The 21,453-nt window shown below is 46.8% G+C and overlaps 1 protein-coding gene and 1 pseudogene across 1 annotated transcript; both read left to right on the forward strand.

The window, feature by feature from the left end:
- The first annotated feature begins 11,787 nt into the window (after window positions 1-11,787).
- LOC136464526 (protein LNK1-like) lies at window positions 11,788-14,421 on the forward strand (annotated as a pseudogene).
- Window positions 14,422-15,725: 1,304 nt separating this feature from the next.
- LOC136464527 (oxidation resistance protein 1-like) lies at window positions 15,726-19,392 on the forward strand. Its single transcript, XM_066463476.1, has 8 exons — window positions 15,726-16,093; window positions 16,910-17,421; window positions 17,508-17,580; window positions 17,848-17,928; window positions 18,006-18,069; window positions 18,465-18,552; window positions 18,641-18,725; window positions 18,965-19,392. Exons 1-8 carry the CDS (start codon window positions 15,989-15,991, stop codon window positions 19,046-19,048), a joined length of 1,092 nt encoding a protein of 363 aa, XP_066319573.1. The 5' UTR covers window positions 15,726-15,988; the 3' UTR covers window positions 19,049-19,392.
- The last annotated feature ends 2,061 nt before the right edge of the window (window positions 19,393-21,453 follow it).

Here is a 21,453-nt window from a genome sequence, read left to right on the forward strand (position 1 = left end):
GTTTTCAATGGCGAAGTGTCATTTCAAGGAGTGGTTGTATGGTCCGAAGAACCAATGGCTGGAAGAACCGCAGAAGGTTAAGGAAAAGAAGAAAGAAAGGGTAATTTACAAAGCACCTCCTGTCATGTACGAATGTGGTGTTAAATCCAACTATGATCTAGTCCCTTCGGAGCTTGGAATAGACCATTATTGCGGTCATATGGTTGAGTATGATGAGGTTGGTTATTTTTGTGGTAAACATGAAATCGTATTTTATTTCTTTTATTAGGATATATATATAATATAATATTTCTTTTGAACAGAGCACTAGGAAATGCAGATGGGAATGTTATGATGGTCAAGCTAAGTTCTTGGATGAACTGAAGGGGAGATAACTAATTGCACGGAAGAGGGGATATGGACCTGACTACGTCAACCTATTCGTTAAACATCACAAAAAAAAGATGCGTGAGTTTACTAGACAGCGCGGTATTTGTAACCCGATTGATATTGGACTTAACAAATGGGGATTGAAGAGGTGAATGACATTAGAGGAGAAGACAAGAGTATAGATGCAGGTTTTGAACGAGCATGTTGTTGCATTATGTGCCAGTGAGTGCTTGAAAGCCTTTTTTCATTGCCTAATTTTAAATGTAATATAATCGCGTTGCTAACTGATTGCATTTTATATATGAATGGATTGGTTGCAGTGAGGAACATGTCGCAGAGGTGGCTCGTGCAAGGTATGAGGAGAAGGGGTTAGATGAGCATAGATCGCGAGCTAGTCGCACCATTCAATCACCGATTGTGTTGTCTGATAAGGGGGACGAGGATGAGGACGACACTGGCAGACTGAGTGAGCTCATTGCTCTAGCAGAGGCGGGCTTGTAGACGTAGGAGGCTGAGGATGATACTGACAGACTGAGCGAGCTCATCGCTATAGCAGAGACGAGCTTGCAGGCGGAGGAGGCTACGGACGACACTGGCAAACTGAGCGAGCTAATCGCTCTAGCAGAGGCCGCAGATGAAGCGGAGGCCGTTTACTATAGGCGACAGACAGGTCAGAGCAACACAGATGAGCCTAGCCACAGCAATAGGGTTGTGATAGAGGACTGGTACTCGGATGATGAGTTGCTTACTTAGTATGTTTTAGACTAAGGATTTGAAAGTGCATTTACCCCCTATGTGGTTTTTGGTGTATTGATGATATCAAAATTAGGGACTAATATGATCTTAATGAGATATGTCGCAGCTATTACTCATTATGCGCTCTCCAATAGTTTTATTTTTGTTTTTGAGTTTAGGATCCACTGCACTGTAAAGAGGGATGCAAACTTAGTTGGTCCGAGAAACATATAGTGCTCAAGCATAAAAATAAAATAGAAAATTTTGCTGTGGGACACTCCACTTATGTGAAATTTGTTGTGGGACACTGGAATATTTTTTCTTTGCTGTGGGACACTAATTTATTTGTTGTAGGACACCGCCTAGTGTACCTAGAGCAAAGAAAAAAAGTACAGTGTCCCATAGCAATTTCACGAAAGAATAGTGTCCTGTAGCAAAATCTGCCAAATAAAATCAAAAGAGAGATACTCTAGCACTCCACGAGCACATAGAATATTTTTCAGTGACTGTTGGTGTCGGAAGTCCCGACGTAAGCCAAAACTCCTGACAGTCAGAACTCATGACTCATGCCGGAAGTCCTGACGCCTAGTCACTTAGCCTACGCAGTGATTATGGCCATCGGAAGTCCTAACCCAAGTCGTGAGTCCCGACCCAAGTCTGTACGATTCAATTGTACTATAAACATTCTAATAAATTTACATTTAATCTATGTACTAGATTTGAGCCTTTTCAACACACAAAACACATGAAATGGCATATGAGATCATGTACCAAACTAGGGTACAGAATTCCTTCGACTAAACCTAACATGCCTTAGGTAATTAAACTAAACAACAAACACATAGATGTGTCATGTGAATGAGATAAAGTGGTCCTAGTAGTGTGGCCACATAGCAAATTATGTTGCACCTTCTTCCATGTTTTGTGTGTGAATGAAAGGGAGTGAGGGGTCATTTATAGGTTAAGAGGAGGAATAGAGGTCTCTCAATGTACCATGTCAGCGATCCGTGTGCCTCTTCACCTCAGCCCTTGGATCAAACAGTCATAAGATGGATGGTGGACATGGAGTGGAGTTGTGCTTCCTTGCATGCCAGTACTATGTCAGTGAAGTGATAAATCGCTGCTGTCCTTGTATCTGGAAAGTCTATTTTTATTGTCTGAAAAGCCTAGATTCGTTCACTGTTGCTTGGTAACCCTAGATTCATCTACAAAGCGTCTGTACGATATGATTGGACTATACATATTCTAATAAATTTACATTTAATCCGTGTACTATATTTGTACCTTTTTAGCAGTGTAGCAAGATTAATGATTCACAAAAAAATTCATAAGAGTTTCCCTTATTTTAGGAGCATCCACAGTTACAAACAGAGACATCATTATATATTCCAAACATTTAATCATCCAAGGAGCAAAATGCAACCACAACGAACATAACATGTCATGTACAGTTTAAATAGTCCACAATGTCCATACAGTCCAAAATAGTTATAGGGAAGTAAATACAAAATCCATAATAGTGCATACTAACATCTACCATAACCCTCACTGCCCTTACTCTTGCCCTTACCCTTGTGACCGAGAGCGCTCATACCTAGAGTGTAAGGGTCACGCAGATGGCATCGCCTAGTGCCTGGAGGTGGTGTAGGCTGAGTCGAGGGAGCGTCAAGGAGCTGAGAGGGGCCAAGCTCCTCGTGCCTCTAGTTCACGTCGTCGTCCTTGTCCTCGTCCCCTGTAGCTGCTTGGCTAGAGGAACCCAAGCCTCCTCTACCTGTGGAAGGAACGTATACATCTTGCGTCGTGTCTGTCCTGCAACCACAACGAACAGTCGCACGGTGTAGCCGATGTAATAGCCTCTGTTGTACAAAATTATGTTAACTGAAAGAATCTAACGTATTAATAATATGTTTGAAAGAATATTTTGAATCTTACATCCAGGAAGCTAAGCATGTAGTCGTCCCTGACTCTCGGCCAAATGTGCTCAATCTCTTCAACGGAGCATTTGAGTGTATTTGCCCTGCAACAAAGTTCTCAATAATAATACTTCTGAACAGATAGCAATAGGTTTTATTTTCTTTTGTACAAGAATCTAACGTATTATAAGGGTGATACGGCTCGAAGATGGCACTAACTAAAATAGATAACTCCTAATGTCGGTCCAAGAACGCCTAATGTATTGGTATGTAATTTAACATAGAAAAATAAGGCAATTGACTTACCACTCTGTCCAAGATCAGTCCTGCCTCCACCTGCCTTCCTACACGAGTAGATTGGTCGTACATCATGTCTTCATCGTCGGAGGACTCGATGTCGGCGTAGTCATCTTCTGTCCACTATACCCTTAGCCTACAACGTGTCGCACGCTAGTACCAAGCTTGGTACCGCCTAAACTCATGATTCGTGTGTGGCTCATTGTTCTCGTCCACGTTGTCGTGCATATCCTCCATTGCTCAATGTAGGACTGGTGGTGCTTCTCCCAGTCAAAAATCTTTCTGTTCTTCTAAAGATCCAACCTGCATGTATGTCATCGTTACTTGAATCCATATACATGTCACCGTATTAATAGAAATGGACCATCACAAGACATTTGAAATAGCAAAACGCTTACTTGTGTAAGTTAACGCCAGTCGAGAACGGAGCCGTAGGCCAAAGCTGTCTCACTCCAAATTGGTGTGTAACTCTATCTAGCAGGTGAAATTCAACAGCATAGAAGCATATTAGAGGGCACCTCATCCTATAGAAGTCATCGTCAAACCCACAAACGTTGCTCAACTAAAAAGGAAGTGCCCCCTCTCCATCATATGGCTCCCACTCCACCTACAACATGTCCAAACAAGATGTTAGACAGTATACTAATCCATTCCAAACCATGAAACCAGCATGGGAAATAAAATTTACTTACACTAGACGCCGTCAGCATGTCTAGCTCGTTTGTGAACTCAATGTACGCCCGCTCTAACCTTACATATGGAACCTTGACCTGGTCCCAAAGGTACGCCCACGTCGACTGCCGACTTGGAGGCTGACCTTGGAACCACTCACAACGAGCCAGAACCTCTAGACGGCCAACTAGAAGACGAGCCCACATCCACAGCTATAATAGGTACACGCATCCACCAAGTGACGCGTTGGACAAAGTCCGACGACACCCCTCACACAACTGCTGGTATAGAAAACTCAAGACTGTAGAGCCCTAGCTGTAGTGACCCGCCTGGTCCCAGTCACTGAGGCAGTGGACCCACATCTAGGACACAGTGTCACCAATGGCATCGGGGAAGAGAATGCAGGCAAACAGGTGTAGGATCCATGCCCTGCTGTAGTACCCAACTGTCTCCTCATCTGCCTCCTTAGGGCACTGTGCGAACTCTTGCGGGAGCCAAGAGATGAGAACTCGAGAAGTGCGAGCCCCTTGCTCGCCAAGCTCACGCCCAAGGAAGGCCTATACTCGTGCTCTCTAGCCTTATGACCTGCACTACCCGGTGACTGGGTTGCCGTGAATCCTCAGGCCTAGCATCTTCTGACAGTCCTGGAGTGTGACTGTTATCTCCCTGAAAGGTAGGTGGAAGCTGTGAGTCTCTAGCCGCCACCTATATTTTAGATAAATCAAGATTACATGTCAAAAAGGCAAGTGCATGAACAAATGGTCATGAATAGAGGCAATGATTGAATATAATACCTATCAACCAATGCAGTTATGGCCGCTGAGTTGAACTTGGACAGCCCACGATGAACCTAAAAAGAGATGACATCCAGGCCAGCTCCTTGTAGGAAAGGAGTGTACCTGTTGTTGTACCGCATGTCCAAGAACCCACTGTGGGTTCTAGGACGAAGGAGCGGAAGATCCTGCATAGAATAAAATATAGTCTCTTGTTACTTCACGAACATATGTATGCTCACCAAAATTTCAACAAAATGTATAGATTATTACCTGGCCCTGCGCTATGTGACGTCCTCGATGGGTCTCCTCGTACGTTGGGTCGACCAGGTGAAATTGCTCCATCCTACAAAAAAGTCAATGAATTAGAAATTCAATATGAAATGAAACATGAACTTACAAATGTACAAGTAATTGACACAATTACATGCATAATTAATTAAATGAATATGACAAATATTAAGTAATATAATCAACTAATAATCGCACCTCACTAATCTGCCAATGGCAACTTCGTGAATTGTGTCCAAGTCTACCATACTTGCCGCACTCATACTGCTCGGGGTCAGTAACAAATGGGGTTCTTCTCCCATGCCTCGTTCTTCTGGGTATCCGATCCATAACCATCTTGTGCCTCGTCCTCTTCCTTAATCCACGCTTGTTCCAGCGGTACGCTAGATCCACAATGTACTTCGGCCTATCATATGGAGGCCACTCTCTAGGGTCCTAGAAAGGCACGAAGCGGGGGTCCATGTGTGCACAAGTGTGTCAACACTGAACTCGTGAGGTATCCTAATCTCAATATTATAGTTGCGATGCCTAGCCGCCACCAAATGGGAACAAAAAAAGTGGTACTGCCTTGGTTTACCACAAGATCATTTGAAATCTTGGAGGACAACCACATACATCCTCGACTCTCGTACCTCACCGTCGAACATTGTACCGCCCCTATGTTCGACCTGATAAGTCCCTATGGCATGATCAAAGCATGTAACCTCATATGTGCCAACCCTTTCATTTGCCATCTCTAGTTGTGCCTTTGGTTTCGGAGCCCATATCTCTCCATCACTCAGTAACTTCAATGCATGGGCGTGTCTATCGTTGAACCGGGCCATAAGCTTATAGAAGGTGAATTGAACGATTGCATTCATGGGCATACCACATATCCCCAATAGCAACTTATTTAATGACTATGCTATGTTGCTGCACTGAAACTCATACCTCCATCCACTAGTGTCATGAGCTCTCGTCCATTTCTCCAAATCCCTCATTAAACTAGTGAGCCATTGTCTACCTTCTGCATTTGATGCGGTTCTGACCTGCTCCAACTTTTTCTAAAAGTACTTGTCCTCAAGCTGTCGAGCAGCCTCTTGGAACAGATCAAAGTTACCCTTCACACCGTCCTTCCGAAGTAGATTCTCGGCAAGGTGCCGAGTACACCAACGATGGTGCAAAGGTGCATACCCCTCTATCTGCTCTTGCATGGCATTAAGTATGCCCTGGAGCCTATCAGATATGACGCCAACCTCCCTGCTAGACCCAACCATGTGTATCCAGACAAGCCTCAAGAACCACCCCCAACTGTCATTGTTCTCCTTCTCAACCAAAGCAAATGCTAAAGGAACCAACTTGTTGTTCATGTCATAGGATATGACTATAAAAAGTGTGCCCTAATATTTGCCAATCAGGAACGTACCATCAATGGAGAAGATAGGACGACAATGCCTAAAGGCCTCGACACACTGAGGGAAGCACTAGAAAGCACGGAAGAATATCTGCCTCTCATCCTTCCATGCATTTGGTTTTAGGATGTACTTATAATGTATGTCTGGATTCACCACTTTGATTGCATTGAAAAGTACTGGCAGCTGCTCGTACCCATCCTCCTAGTCCCCATATATCATCTTCCACGCTCGCTGCCTAGCCCTCCAAGCTTTACCATAAGTTATCACATAACCTCCATACAACGCCTCAACGGTCCTGATAATTGTCCTCACCTTCATGTTGGGTTCTCCCTGTAATATTCCCATCAACCGCTTGGCAGTAAGGGTAGATGTCAACTGCCGATGCCTTAATGTCAGCTTATGGTCAGCATAATTATGTGGCCCAACAACTTTTGTGATCTTCCACTTTTCGGTGACCGTTTGCTTCCTTGCACAAACCCTCCAAGGATAGTGTTCCTTGTCACACATAACTATGTAACGGCGCTCCACATATGAATGCAAGACCTTGTAAGGTCTCTTTCGTATCTCTGCAAATGCCTGCAACCACCTCTTCAATGCAGGGAGGTCATTGAACACCCTCCCATTCTCAATTACCATGTTAGGGCTGGCCTTAGAAGTTCTAGGAGCTCTTCATCATGTCCTTCTGCACATGCCTGATCAGAATGAGCAAGATCGCTAAACTCGTGAAATCTTGGATCACAGCGACCGGGAAAGATACGCCTCAACATCTCAACATCACCCTCTGTCAGCTCTCTAACAGGGCAATCATCATCAAAATCAAGAGACCTTGCCATCTCATATGGCTCTGAATCATGCATAATTTCAATACTATTGGAGCCATGGAATCCATCTCCAAAGTGCACTTGCGCAGCAACAGGGGGCACATCCACATTATCAGGAATGTCTCCTACAACATAAGTAGAGAAATGAGAAAAGAATAAAAGAAATGGATATAAGGAAGGGGGTAAGCTCCCAATAACCACGTGGTTAAGACATTTACTCAGATGATTCTGTGTCAAAGGGATCTCATGAGAAGGATCCGCCACAACAACATGAGTCTGACAAGCATCTCCAACTACCGCATTGGGGGCAGATTGAGCATCGGGAACCGTAGATGCAACCTCCATATCCATATTAGGTTCTAGGACGGGAGGGTCGATGTGTGCCTGCTGACCCATTGGTGGGAAAACCCCATGAGGGATGGGATCGACTAACACCCGATGCACAACCATGTCTAAACATTACAGCTAACTCTTCATAGCCAATCTCACATAGTTCTCCCACTGATCCGCACAACCAATTAGGATAATTCGCCTGAGGATATTGGGAGGAGAACCTAGGTGCAGTACACCCTCAACTGCAAATGCCATTATTTCCAAGGCAATGCAGCTCCTTCCGAGCCCTTACAACCATCTCACTAAATGAAGACCTATCATTGAATAGCATGGGCACGCTTTGCATGTCAACAAACTCAACATATCTATAGTGATCGTATTCAACGGTGCTCCATGATATATGGTCACTAGGTTGTTGTTGGGGACCTAATACTAGGGTACCCAATGAGGTGGAGCTAAAAAACATCAAATGTTGATGCTTTCAAACAGACAAGAACTTAACTACACTTCTCGTCCATACGACCGAAAGTTGGCCACGCCTCGCCGGCCCCTAAGGGTTGGTTCCGCCTTACCCGACCCCCGAGGGCTGGACTCCACCTCGCCCGATGTCTAGGGGCAGACTCTGCCTCGCTCGATGACTGGAGGCTGGCTTCGCCTCGCCCGATGGCTAAGGATGGGCTCCACCTCGCCCGACGACCGGGGATGGGTCTCGACTCGCCTGACCCCCGAGGGCTAGCTCGGTCTCGCTCGATGGCTAAGGGCTAGCTCTGCCTCGCCCAACATCTGAGGGCTGGCTCCACCTTGCTCGATGGCTGAGGGCTGGCTCTGCCCCACCCGACGTCCCAGGACAGGCTCCGTCTCACCCGATGACTGTGCCCTGCTCCTTCATAATGATGGGCACAGGGTAAGACAGGATATTCAGGTCAACCATAGTACCGAGGACCATGCCCTGCATGCCTACAGGAAAGTACCATCATGATACGACGGGACAGACGCTTTAAGCCCTTCCAGGCATGGCAGAGCCCGAATAGTGTTGTAGGCGCCGACTTTTGTCCTACAGTGTTGTGGGCGCTGCCATCAGCCCTCGGGCGTGGATTACACAAGCATATGATGACCACTACACTCCAGGAGGGAACTCACATCATCAACAATAACGAGCGTATGGTCACTTCCCCGTCCGCTCCCCGTAGGGTCATAGCTCGGTACCCCGACGTGCCGTATTGTTCGCCGGAGTAGGATGGGACGCGACCACTAGCTGATCGAAGCCAGAGCACGACCCTATCAGGATTAACAAACATGCTATCCCTGGCATCGTCTACCATATCAGTAGGACCTGACACCTTCAAAGGACCTTCTCTACCTCTGGTTTTTTTTCTCTTTCTCCCATCTATAACCCCTGCTCCCCCTTGGTCTATAAAAGGAGGGTAGGACACTCCGCTAAGGGGACAGATCAATTACACACAACACGTCGCATACACAGCCAAGCAGCAACCAAGCTCTTGGCATCCTTTTGACCCTTTTATCAGAGACTTGGGACATGTCCCTCTCTCGACTGTTTGTACCCCCTACTATGAACCCTTTTCGGTGCTAATAACACGAGCAGCAGCAGACTGGACGTAGGAACATTCTGGTCGAACCAGTATAAACCTTGTGTCCTTTAGCACACCATCCGGGTCTAACACGCATCAAATATAAATTTATTAGTTGGTGTTTATTCAAAACACCGACAGTTGTCCATCTAGTTCAAACACATAACGAAACACATGTCCTTTAGTCCAAATTAGACGATAGATAGTACCTAACAAGTACTTTCTAACTACAAACTAAGTAAATAAGATAACAACTACATACATAAATACAATGTACTAACTAAATAGCTATGTCCTATTTAGTTAACTAAATATGTAACTACCTATCTAAGTAGCCATCTAACTATATCTATGTACCTATGTATCTATGTTTCTACCTATCTATATATATATATCTCACTAGATCACTAACTAAATCAACTACCTAAGTCATCACATTAACTAGTAAATAATAAATGCCAACTAAGTAGGTACATTGCATATTCATAATTTTTTACCTTTGCAACGACTAATCCGCGGACGTCGGCACGAGCAGCCAATTAGGCGAGGCCGGGCGCAGGCGGCGCGGCATGGCACGACGCGGGCGCGACATGGCCACGGCACGGTCACTGCACGGCAGGCATGGCGCCGGCGTGGCACGCGCAAGGCGGGCGCCGCCGGCTGTGGCACGGGGCCGGCGCGCGCGCGGCTCGAGCGCGTGGTCTGGCGCGGCGCGGGGCGCAGGCCTGGCGTGGGGCGGCCGGTGGCGGGCTCCGGCGTGCGCCAGTGAGGGCGAGGCCGCGCGGGCTCGGGCGGCCGGTGGCGGGCTCCGGGCACGGCAGCGGCGGTGCTCTGCTCGGCTCGGGCGAGGGAGATGCGAGAGAGAGGGGGAGGAAGAGAGAAAGGATTGAGGCCCATACGTAATTAAGGCTCGGCGCCCACGCGGGTCTCGAGCCCAAGAGCTCGGCGCCACGGACGCTAGCGCCGAGACGTGTTAGCTTGGCACCAGCATCAATGACGCCGAGCTAAGGGTTCAGATTCTGAAATCTTTCTTTCAGGGACGTATTTGTGAAAAGCTTTCAAAAAATGGACTAAAAATAAAAAATTCGGGCGTGCACACGGCAGACAGGTGACCGATGCCGTGTGGTCTGTGGTGTGGCGACCCAAAGAGAAAATTCAAACGCTCACATATGGTGTGTGCCGCTGTGGTGTTGGCTCTAAGGCTCTTTGGAGGCCTCCTGCTTCGGGTCGAACTGCGCCCGTGCAGACAAGCGTCCTTTTCGTTTGGGCTTGTTTGGCTTATAAGTCGTATTTTTTCAGTCAACGAATAATATTTTTCTCTCACACCAAATCAGACAACAATACTTTCAGCCATGGCTTATCGGCCAAACAAGCCCAAACCAACCGGACGAACGCGGCCCAAAACTCTCCCCGACACGCCAATGGCATCGCACAACATTCCCTTGAGCATGTACGTGACGGTGCCAACGTCATGCATGGCAACCATATGACTTTTTTTTTTAAAAAGGGCCACCATATAAGATTTATTGGTTCGTGTTCATGTTGCGTACGTACGTAGAGTTGGGCACAAAAACCATAAAGACGCTCCCTTTGGATCGACGCAGACGTTGCCGCGTACAACTTCTATGCGTACGCTGAGCTAATATGGAGATCAGTAAATTCAGAAAATTAACAAAAACACAAAGCTGGTTGCCATGGCATGCACATGGCTGTTTCAGCGTTTCTCACGGCCACACGGAGTGGCCGAGGGAAGACGAGCGCGTGCAGTCATTTCTAGTTGCCACCAAGTCCCAATGGCTCAGAGACAAGATTGCACAGACCTAGTGCTTGTTTCCTTGGTCCTTGCCAGTTACATGATCACATCCCTCTAGCAATAGCAAGCTAGTGGCGAGCAGATTTACACGCACATGCTGACATGCGCGTGCGTGCAAAACAAAGCCTCCGATCGACTGAACTCTGCTGTAGCGCACAGCCACCCGATCGAACAGCTCAATCCCCACGTGAAACGTCATGTCATCGCACGTCAAAAGCACGGCGTGGCCGAACCGCGCGCCCGAACGGAGCAGGACGACAAGTCCGCCCTCGAAAGCTCGGTGACGAGGCGGCAGCGAGCGACACCCCAATCGTCAAGGCCACCACGCCGCCCCCAGGACCTCACACAAACACAAACACAATCGCGCGCGCGCGGCGCGAGGTGGTCACTGGAATCGTTGCCGGCCTCGCCTCGCCTGTCGCCACCTTGCTTGCCGTTGCCCTTCTCACGAAAGACGCGGCCGCGTTCGGCGTAGGCGAGTGTGGATGTGTGGATGGCATAGCCCCCGCCGTACGTGGAACCACCCTGATCCTGATGTGATCGCGAGGGCGCCGATTCGTCGTGCATGTTACCACGGTCGCGCGCGTCGCTGTCCGCATGCCAGAACCGGGCGCGCGGGGCGCCCACCCCCTTGCCGTTTCTGGCGTCCCGTCGGCGTCGGGGCGCGACAGAGCTGTGCCGAATGGTCATTCTCGGACGACCGGGGTCCGGGCCGGGGGAGAAGACACAAGAGTCCACTCGTACGTCGTCGTCGTCGTCACCGATAGCATGCATCTAGACAAGCGTTCCGGCACTTCGGCACGCGCCTAATTCTCGTCCACCGAATGAATGGCTCGGGCGATCGGCGTTCGGCGCCCGCGCTGCTCCTATTTAGGCCTCACTGTGCGTGCCGTCGGGCTCGCAAGTACTCTTTCAAGTTCCAAGCTCTGCGTCTCCGAACTTCACGCACGTTCCCCGGCTGTTTCGATTCCGCGCCTGCGACTGCTGCGAGCATCACGAGTTCGAGACGAGGTATGGCTCGCTCCGGTTGTTCTTTGGTTCTCTGGTACTCCACCATTTTGTTATGTGCTGTGTACTGAGTAGTACAGCTGCATATGTAGTTGCATGTTGCGATGGCCGATCATTGCTTTTTCTTGGTTTTCTGCATCATAGAAAGACATGCGAACTAGTAGTAGAGTAGTAGTACTACATAGAAAGGTGTTCTGTATAAACAAGTTCATCTGTCAAGTTCTCTGTCACCGTTTCTTCTTCTTCTTACTTATATGTCTGTGATGTTAGTTTCGTTTATCTTCGCAGTTTTTTGCAAGCATCAAGATCAACGCGATGGATGACTTTTCTACGATCAGTGACCATAGTATGCTATTTCAAGGCCACGGCATGTTCAGTGCTGAAGGATGCCTTGGTGCCCGAAGTTCTTCAGGCGTTCTTTCGACTGGAGGCAAGACCATCCCAGCACTCCAAGATGAACGCAACAAGGGGGATGATATGTTCTTCTCCGACTGGCCTGAGCTGGTTGGCTTCGACGATCTCGAGGCAAGCCTGAGGTAATCCGCTTGCCATGTTTAGCACGTGCGAACGCCACAGTTTTGTGATGCCTCGACATTTTTTTTCTCCTTTCATTTTCTGAAGATTTTTTTTGAATTTTTTTCTGAAGAAATTTCGACCCTACGTTTGAGATAGGGAGCAATTATTTCGAGGACATACTATGGTCCTCAAATTGCTCACCAGAAGCTCAGCTAGTACGGAACAGCTACTCTGACGATATTGATTTCTCAATCGTTCGAAACGACAGCAACACTCTGAAGGTACTTAATTAATTCCTGATTACTTTCTCTACCCTTGGTATGATGCAAAGGATTTCCTACCAATTAAGGGTAGCTTCTCTTATCACGTCAAGAGTCCAGAACTTTGCCCTCGTCAATATCACGAGTCCAGATCATATTTTTCCTGAAAAGCTTATACACTCAGTTGAGAAAAAAATTGATTTTCTCTCTCTCTTGATTGACCTATATGCAGGTAAATACGACAAAAACCAAGCAACAGTCCAGCAGAAATGGAGCTAGCAGTAGTGGTATAGCCTCGAATTATGATGCACATGCCAGCTCCTCTTCCGGTCTTTCGGATGCCGAACTCTTCCTCCCGTTTGATGATACAGCGCTCGCCAGCCAAACGGGTGGCTGGGAGGGGCTAGAGGCTATTCTTTGCCCAAGCCCGGCAATGCGAGTAGTCCCAGTCCCAGCGGCATCAAGCACCATGTGCACCGATGGTTCGTCTACTTGTTGCTCAGGGCCAGACACCGTTACTGCTCGTGCTCCTCGTTCTGCGGCCAAGACTAAAGACCCGTTTAACGGGGCTCCAGACATAATCCTCGAGGAGATGGCTGAAAACCCACTGGACATGTACTTTCCTCCACTGGCAACATATGAGCAGCAGCCTGAGACGATGTTGATGAGCGACACCGCTTCAGCGCCGAAACATCGGTTTCCAGAAGAGTTTGCAGGCAGTTGCGCTCTGAGCTGTGCAGAGTTACAGTTACAGTTACAGTTCTGTTCGGAGGACATGGGTTCTGTAGGATTACATGGGCAGCCTGTCTCGGCAGTGGTTCTGGATGCCGTGCCAGTGAAGGATCTTTCCTTTCAGAAGCTTCAGTATGGCATGAATCAAGGTAGGCGATTTACAGTTACTGCCACAGCATTTCGTAACTAACCGTTCTCGTGATGCTGTTGCTGTCTCCCTTTTCGTCATGTGAAGTTAATACTTACTTTTTATATCCTTTTTATGTGCCACACATGCAGCTTGATCTGGCGACCAAAGGACGCATAAGGGATTCCCTGTACCGGTTGGCCAACAGGCTTGAACAAAGGCATCGTCTTGCTAGTGCAAGTGGAGGATTGGGATCATCGGGTTCAAATAGGTACTACTCATATTGCGATTTTTCTTGAATACTCCGTACCATGCATGTCCTGATATAGATCCATTAATTCGTCGAATCACTGTACTTTGTCCACGATTTCAGGTCTTGAATATGTTTATAATGTTATATGGCAGGTTCGAATCAGGCAGATGGGCCGAGACGCAGGACGAACCCCATGGATCAGACAGTAGCCCAGCTCCTTCTGCAGAAACCCTCTTCATCCCTGTTCGCTTGATCGTTTCTGTGGCTTATAAGCCGGCTAATGCTGTTTTGTTGTGAGAGAAAAAACACTGTATCATAGCTCATAAACATACTTTCCTTTTCTCCACTAGAGACCCTAGTCGCCTCTTGCATCAGTGCAAGGATTGTAGTACTTCTACTCTGAAAGCCTGAAGCATGTAATATATGATGATGATGATGCAGTATGGTCCTGACAATTTTTGAGTGCCCTGTTTGTTATACCGAAGGGAACTCTGTAATATACTTGCGATGTGTATTAGTTGGCTACTGGTCCGTCAATCTTAGGACGGCACAAATCTAGATTTTGATTTTCCTAAATTTGACCTTGTTGGTTGATATGGATTTTTTATCCTTTAAGTTGAAACTCTTATCTTATTGTATCATTATCTAACTCTACTTTTTTGTATTTTATGGAAAATAAACATTTTAGGTCGTAGATTGCATTTTCAAGTACTACAATAACATAAATCGTCATGTATCTTTCTGATTTTTGTGATCATTTTTAGATTTATTAATTAACTCTCCCAATATATACTACATTCGTTCCTTTTTATCTGTCGTTCTCACTTCTTGAGAAGTCAAACTTAGCCAACTTTTGACAAAATTATATAAAAATATTAACATTTACAGTACATAATTAGTATCATTAGATAGATCATCAGAATCTATTTTTATAATAAACTTATTTGGAGATACAAATGTTGCTACTATTTCTATAAACTTAGTCAAGGTTAAAAAGTTTGATCAGCATGCTTCCCATAGCGACAGATAATAAGTGATGGAGGGAGTACGTGTTTACTTGGTCTATGTAATGGCACGTAGCATTATGCTTATTTTAATTTAACAGCGAGTGAAGTGCGCAAATTACAAATATATATGTCGTGTATATATAGCGTATTTTATAGCTATTGAATTCTTATGTATAATACCTTATATTAGTATATATATAAGTAGATTTGAATGCTATTTTAGTTTATTTCATAACGGCATAGGTGAATTATTTAGACACAGATAAAGACGTTTGTTTAAATAGTATTTCATGCTGACATATGTGCATAGTTTAGATGTAAATTTTAGGGGTTATTTTGCATTGTTTTCCATAACGGTAGATGTGGGTAATTTAGATGCAAATTTAAAAGATTATTTTAAATTATCTTTTATAAAGGCGTAGGCGAGTAATTTATATACAAATTTAGGGGTATTTAGATTATCTTTCATAGTAGCAAAGGTGAATAATTTAGATAAAAATTAGGGATGTATTTTATATTATATTTTATAATAATAGATGTGGATAATTTAGATACAAGTTTATGATGTTATTTTAAATGTTATTCTTAATTGTAGATGTGTATACTTTTTTTATATATAAAATAAGACATAATGAATGCAATGATTATTATAGGCAATGATGATTATAGTTTACCAGATTAAAGGTTAGTTATTTCTAATTATTGTGAGGATTTATAGAGTACCACATCTCATAAGGATTAACGTGGATGCTCTTGAATGCTGGAAATGCACAGTACATGTCGCTTACCCGCCTCCCCCGCCGCGCACGGTGTGCTGCTGCCGGCGTCGCTACCCGCTAACCGCCGCGGACAACGCCACGACGTTACTGAAAAAGAAAAGGGTTCCAAATATCCAATCGAGACCAACCACCGAACGAGTCCAAATCCGCTCGTCTCCCCTCGAAGTAACTCCGGCGCTCGCCGGCTCCGTGTTCTCCGGTTCTCCCACCCGTCCAAGCGCAGCTCCGGAAGCGCCAGGGGCGGGCGAGCGCCTCCCAAATTTAGCAGCCGCGGAGCGCGTGGGCGTGTGCCCGTAAGGAGGATCGATGGGGTACCTGCCGTCCCTGAGCAGCAAGGCGGCGCACTTCGTGTCCGACCTCACCACCGTCATCCTCAACCCCGTCTCCGAGCGCGAGACCTCCCACCTCCCCGTGAGACACCGGATCCCCGCTCCCTTCCCTTCCCCTCCCCTCTCGTGTAGGCGATTCAGTCCGGTTTTGGATTGAGGGTCTCGCTCGCGCTCCCGATTCGGGCGGTTGGGCGACTTGGGCTGTGACATCCGCTCGGGTAAAGAGTGATTTCGCAGCTGGGGCGTCCTATCGTTAGGGTTTGGTGTGCGATGCCTGGGGGTTTTAGTGTTGATTGATGCTAATTAGAACATGCTTTGGTTGGTGGAACTATTGCTAGCTTGGCAAGCGCTCTTGTTTAGTTCACGCGGAGGATTTTCTTCTGGTATGAGCTTATTCAGAAATTGGCGCTCCAATGCAGTTAGGGCTGTTCACTGGGCCAGTCCTGAAATAATTTTGGTTTAAAGATGTTTAGAAGATGCCTATGGTATGCAAAGGGCACACTGATATAGGTTTACTCCATCAATGTATCTTGCATTTCCTGTGCGTTTTCACTTATCATGCGGGAAAGTTCTGATGGAAACCAGAGTTCTATCCGCCCTTGGTTAAATTTTCAATTAAGTCTTTTTATGATGTCATTGAGTGGCTGATAGATGTAGCTGCAAGGCCAAAGTTGATCAGCCAATGCACGCTTTCGAAAAAAAAGGCTAAAGTTGATCAGATGGTATTTTGGTAGCTTTCCATTTCTTTTTTCTCTCTTTTACTCTTTCATGCTGGAGTCTGTTGCATGTCGCTAGATGATGATTTCTGTACTAGCACTTACTCTTAACCATATCAGATTTTCATTCATCATCTCGTGTTACTGAAAGTTTATATTTCAATTTCTTTGGAATTTTGCAGGAGGTTGACGAAGTGCAAGAAAATTTGGAGGATGATAAAGATTCTGAGCACAATTCTGATAGCCTTGATGGCCCTGACACATCTTCCTTTAGAGCATTCTTGATCTCATTTTTGTCATCGTCGAGCTCTAATAACGATTCAATGGAAATAATTCCTGAGCAGAATGGAGACATGGGTTACCCTACTTTAACACCCATGGGGAAGGGAAGCAAGGGAAGAACAGGTCTGATAAGTAGGGGGAAGCATTCCATCGGAAAAATCATTAACAAGGCGGCAAGGATTGGTGGTTTCAAACAAACAACTGCAGAGCCTAAAATTGACAGGGAGGTAGTAAGTCATACTGAACCAGATGCACCTGTATTGGAGCGCCAGGAACCAAAGGAAGTTGCTTCCTTCAGTAGTTTGCCAACTATGTCAGAACCATCTGTTCTTTTGTCAGAACTGATGCAATCAATTCTTTATGCCTCTCTCCCGGTTCTTGCCCAGGGAAGGAACTGGGTCTTGCTATACAGGTTTAAGATGTCTCCTATTCTGATATGTTCTAACTTTTGATCATGTGTGTCTACTGTTATCTAATGTTTATGTTCATACTGTGCAGTACATGGAGGCATGGTATATCGTTATCTACTTTATATAGAAGGAGCATGCTTTGCCCTGGTTTCTCACTCTTGGTAACGTTACTGTTTCCTAAGTAGCTCGAATGTTATGGTTTTTCACTATTACTTAAGAAACGGCAGCCTATTTCACCTCCACAGTTGCTAACTGTTTCATATTTTTAAGCTATAGATCTTATTTAACTCCATAAGTTACTATATTGTTGATGATGTGGATTTTATGGGCACTCATAGCATCATCTGATATAATTTCAAAAAAAGTGCCATAGATTGCTTATTGCTACTTTTCCATTCTTCATCTTCTGATGTTATGTTACATTACAGGTTGTTGGGGATAAAGAAGGTACAATTTTTGGTGGTTTAGTTGAGGCCCCATTGCAGCCATCCAGTTCAAAGAAGTATCAGGTTTCGCCTCAACATTTTGATAAATTGTTTGTTAAAAAAAAATCTTGTGCTGAATATTCTGCAAATTAATCTTGCAGGGGACCAATAATTCCTTCGTTTTCACTAATTTACACAATCACCCTGTCATATATCGACCGACAGGTAATTTTCAGTTTATCCATTTCATGGTTTGCGTGATAACATCAAAATATGGCAAAATCTCTATTTCATGTTATTTCAGCGCATTTAATTTAACAATTTACCAATGCCGCTGTGACTTTGTTGTGCATTCTGAGAACTGTTTTTCTTTGTGTAAGCTATTGAAAATCTACTTACTGCAGGCACAAATAACTATTTTACGGTGTTAGGGATTTTTTTACCCATGCACTTAGGTGTCAATCTAGTTTGAGGATTGAGTAACATTTAAAATATTTTAGGCCGTGTAATTTTAATTATGCAGAGGTTGGAAGTGATGTGAAGACCGGGTGTATCATCTTGATGTAATAGTCTTGTTTTCAATAAGCTTCCTTTATCTAAAAGTAAAAAACTTGCTGCAGGCGCAAATAACTATTTTACGGTGTGCTCCACTGACTATATGGCTCTAGGGGGAGGAGGTCATTTTGCACTTTATCTTGATGCAGACCTGTAATATCTCGCACCATCTACGACTGGTATACAAGTCATTGTTAATTTCCACACAACTCACCTGTATTTTCTGCATTTCTCTTTGCAGTTTGACTGGTTCAAGTTCTAATTCAGAGACTTTTAACAACGGGTGTTTATCGCATTCTCCAGACTTCTCAGTGAAAGATGTTGAGGTATTTAAAACATTCGAGCATTGTGTATTTATGTTCTGCGATTTTCTTCCTGGTGAACATAACTACATCCATATGATCAAGAAGCTTTCAATTTTAATCTATCAACGGAAATAATTCTGCAAGGACATAAAGAGCCCTTTTATGGCCGTCCACATGTTCTGCAAGTTTGGGAGAAAGGCCTTTATGAGCCCTTTTAATCTATTTAAGTACTTCAACTGTTCTTTTCTCGTTTAATGCAGCTTTGGGGCTTCGTCTACCCTTCCAAATACGAGGAGATGCTAACACTCTGTCGGACAGAGAAACCAGGAATCTGTCGATGGTGACCAATCCCATAGCCAGTTGAACATCCAAATAGACATGTCACGTCTGTACAGTTTAGTAGGCTTTGAGAGTTGCCAGCATTTTTGTGCGCAGGACCAGGTAGTACTGGAGTCTGGAGACTTGCTTTTTCTCAAGCGTCAAGCGAGTTTGCTCAGATTTGTAAATACTGTATGTACTTTTGTTACTGCCACACGGGGAAACATGAGGCCTGTAAGCCAGCTGAAGCTGTTTCTCTACGAGAGAAAAATACTGTAGCTAAGCAAACAGGCCCATGGACGTTACTGGTTGTTCCAGTGTTGCGCATTTGAGCCTTTTTTCTGTGTCAAATTGAAAGATGCTTCTGACTTGCCACTAAAAAGTTTAAACACATCCTGATGTCACATGACATTTTATTTTTTTTTCTCCTATGCCATTCTGTCCAACAACCGTATGGTTTTTGCTGTTTGTTAGCACTGACACGTGAGTCCGGCCAGCGATAAAACGCCCTTCTCTCGTAACCCCATTCTCTACTTCTTTCTCTCTCTGTTCCTCTGGGCTGGGAACTGGCGGACTGGGAAGCCGAAGCGCGAGGCCGGGACATCGCCGCTTGGGTCGCAGAGCCGGAGCGCGGGGCCGGAGACACCGTCGCTGGGGGCACGGGGCCGGGACGCTCCTCTCCTTTGCCAAGGGCGGGGCGGGCGCCGACGCGCGCGTGGATGCCGTGGCCGACGCGGACGCCAAGACCGCCATCGCCGACAGGCCGGAGCTATTCCGGGACCTCGTGCGGATCCTCAGGGACGCCGCGGTGCAGGTCCGCGGGCGCCCCGCGCGCGCGTCGATGGTGCGGACCGGGGCCATCCCGGCTGCTGCCTGTGCGGTGGGCGCGCCGTCGATGGAGTCGGTGGGCGCGACTTACGATGGCCGAGCTCCGACGAGCACCCGTCCGCGCCCGCCGCCGGACGCGTCCCGCGCCGTCGGCCGCGACACCTCCAGCGCCGCCTGGCCCTGCGCGCCCCGCCCCGCGAGCTCCGGCCGCCACGGCCGCGTGCGCCCCCTGCCCGCCATGGCCGCACGACCGCGTGCGCCCCTGCGCGCGCTCGCCGCACCTAGGGCTGCGCGGTCGGGAGCAGCCTGGCCTGCAGCGGACGCCGCTGCTGCTGGCCGCGACGGCCTGCACAGCTGAGCCTCGCCGCCATGCCAAGCCGGGAGCCGACCCCGTCGTCCGCGACCTCGTCAAGCCGACGTTCGGGCCCGCGGCCACGCCACCTCGAGTCCGCCTCCCGCTCCACGCGCTCACGGCGTACCGCGTCAAGTGCTGCACGCGCGCCGGCGCGCTAGGCGACGGCCGCGCCGCACACGCGGCCGTGATCAAGCTCGTCCTCAGCGCCAATGTGTACACCGCCAACTCGCTCGCCTCGGCCTCGTTAGGGACGCCAGCGGCCAGGCCGCGCCTGCCCCGTGGCGGCGGCGCCTCCAGCCCCCTTGCCGCGGCCCCAGCCCCAGGCGACGGCGCCCCCATCCCATGCCTCTCCCCTTGTCTGCTGTCTCCATGGACTTCGAGCACAAGGACGGGAGGAAGACGACCGGCGGAGAAAACGAAGAAGTGCATGGTGAAGAAGAGAGGTGAGGGTATTTAGGCGCACCGCACGCCTGCAAGCGGACCGGCAGCACGCGCGCGCGCCTGGATAGCCCGCACCGCGCGCCTGTAAACGCACCTGCAGCGTACCGGCCGCACAGCGCATCGCTACCTGCGGCGTTCCGGTTGATCTGCGCTAAACACTGCAGCGAAAGAGAGAGAGTTGGTGAGAGAGAGAAAGGGAGAGAGAGAGAGAGGGGAAGGGAAATAAAATATGGAATAGTAGGTATAGAATATGGGATAAAAATAACACGGTTGCAAGAAAAATAGGTATAGAGTAGAGAATTTCGATGACTAAGATAAAATATTCCTTTTTAGAGATGAAAATAGAGGTGGACGACGGATAGCCTTAAAACTTTTCCAAAGCAGCCCGTTACATGAAAAAGGGGATGAAATGGCTAGGAAGAAAAAAAAAGTAAAATGTCATGATATCAAGATGTATTTAAACTTTTTATTGGCATGTAGATTAAGAGTATCTTTCGTAATGGCACGTAGAAAAGCTCTAGGCATTTTGAGGTAAACTGTCACCGGTGGATCAGGCTTTTGCCAGGACTCACGGAACAGGCGTCAACCTGTTCAAAGCCAGCCATCTGATCCGGAAGCAATCATTAAAACGTCCACCGATGAATGGTCCTCACTCAGAAGTCAGAACACTGCATAATCATCATTTTAGTAGAATTGAAGTGCAAAACTACAACGCCAAAATCCTGCAGTTAGTAGCCATTCCAAATGTGCTGGGACGTAGCATCAGATATTCAGATTATCACTCAGTAACTTAGTACAAACGAATGG

Source organism: Miscanthus floridulus, chromosome 7 (genome assembly GCF_019320115.1).
Source record: "Miscanthus floridulus cultivar M001 chromosome 7, ASM1932011v1, whole genome shotgun sequence".
Taxonomy (NCBI): domain Eukaryota; kingdom Viridiplantae; phylum Streptophyta; class Magnoliopsida; order Poales; family Poaceae; genus Miscanthus; species Miscanthus floridulus.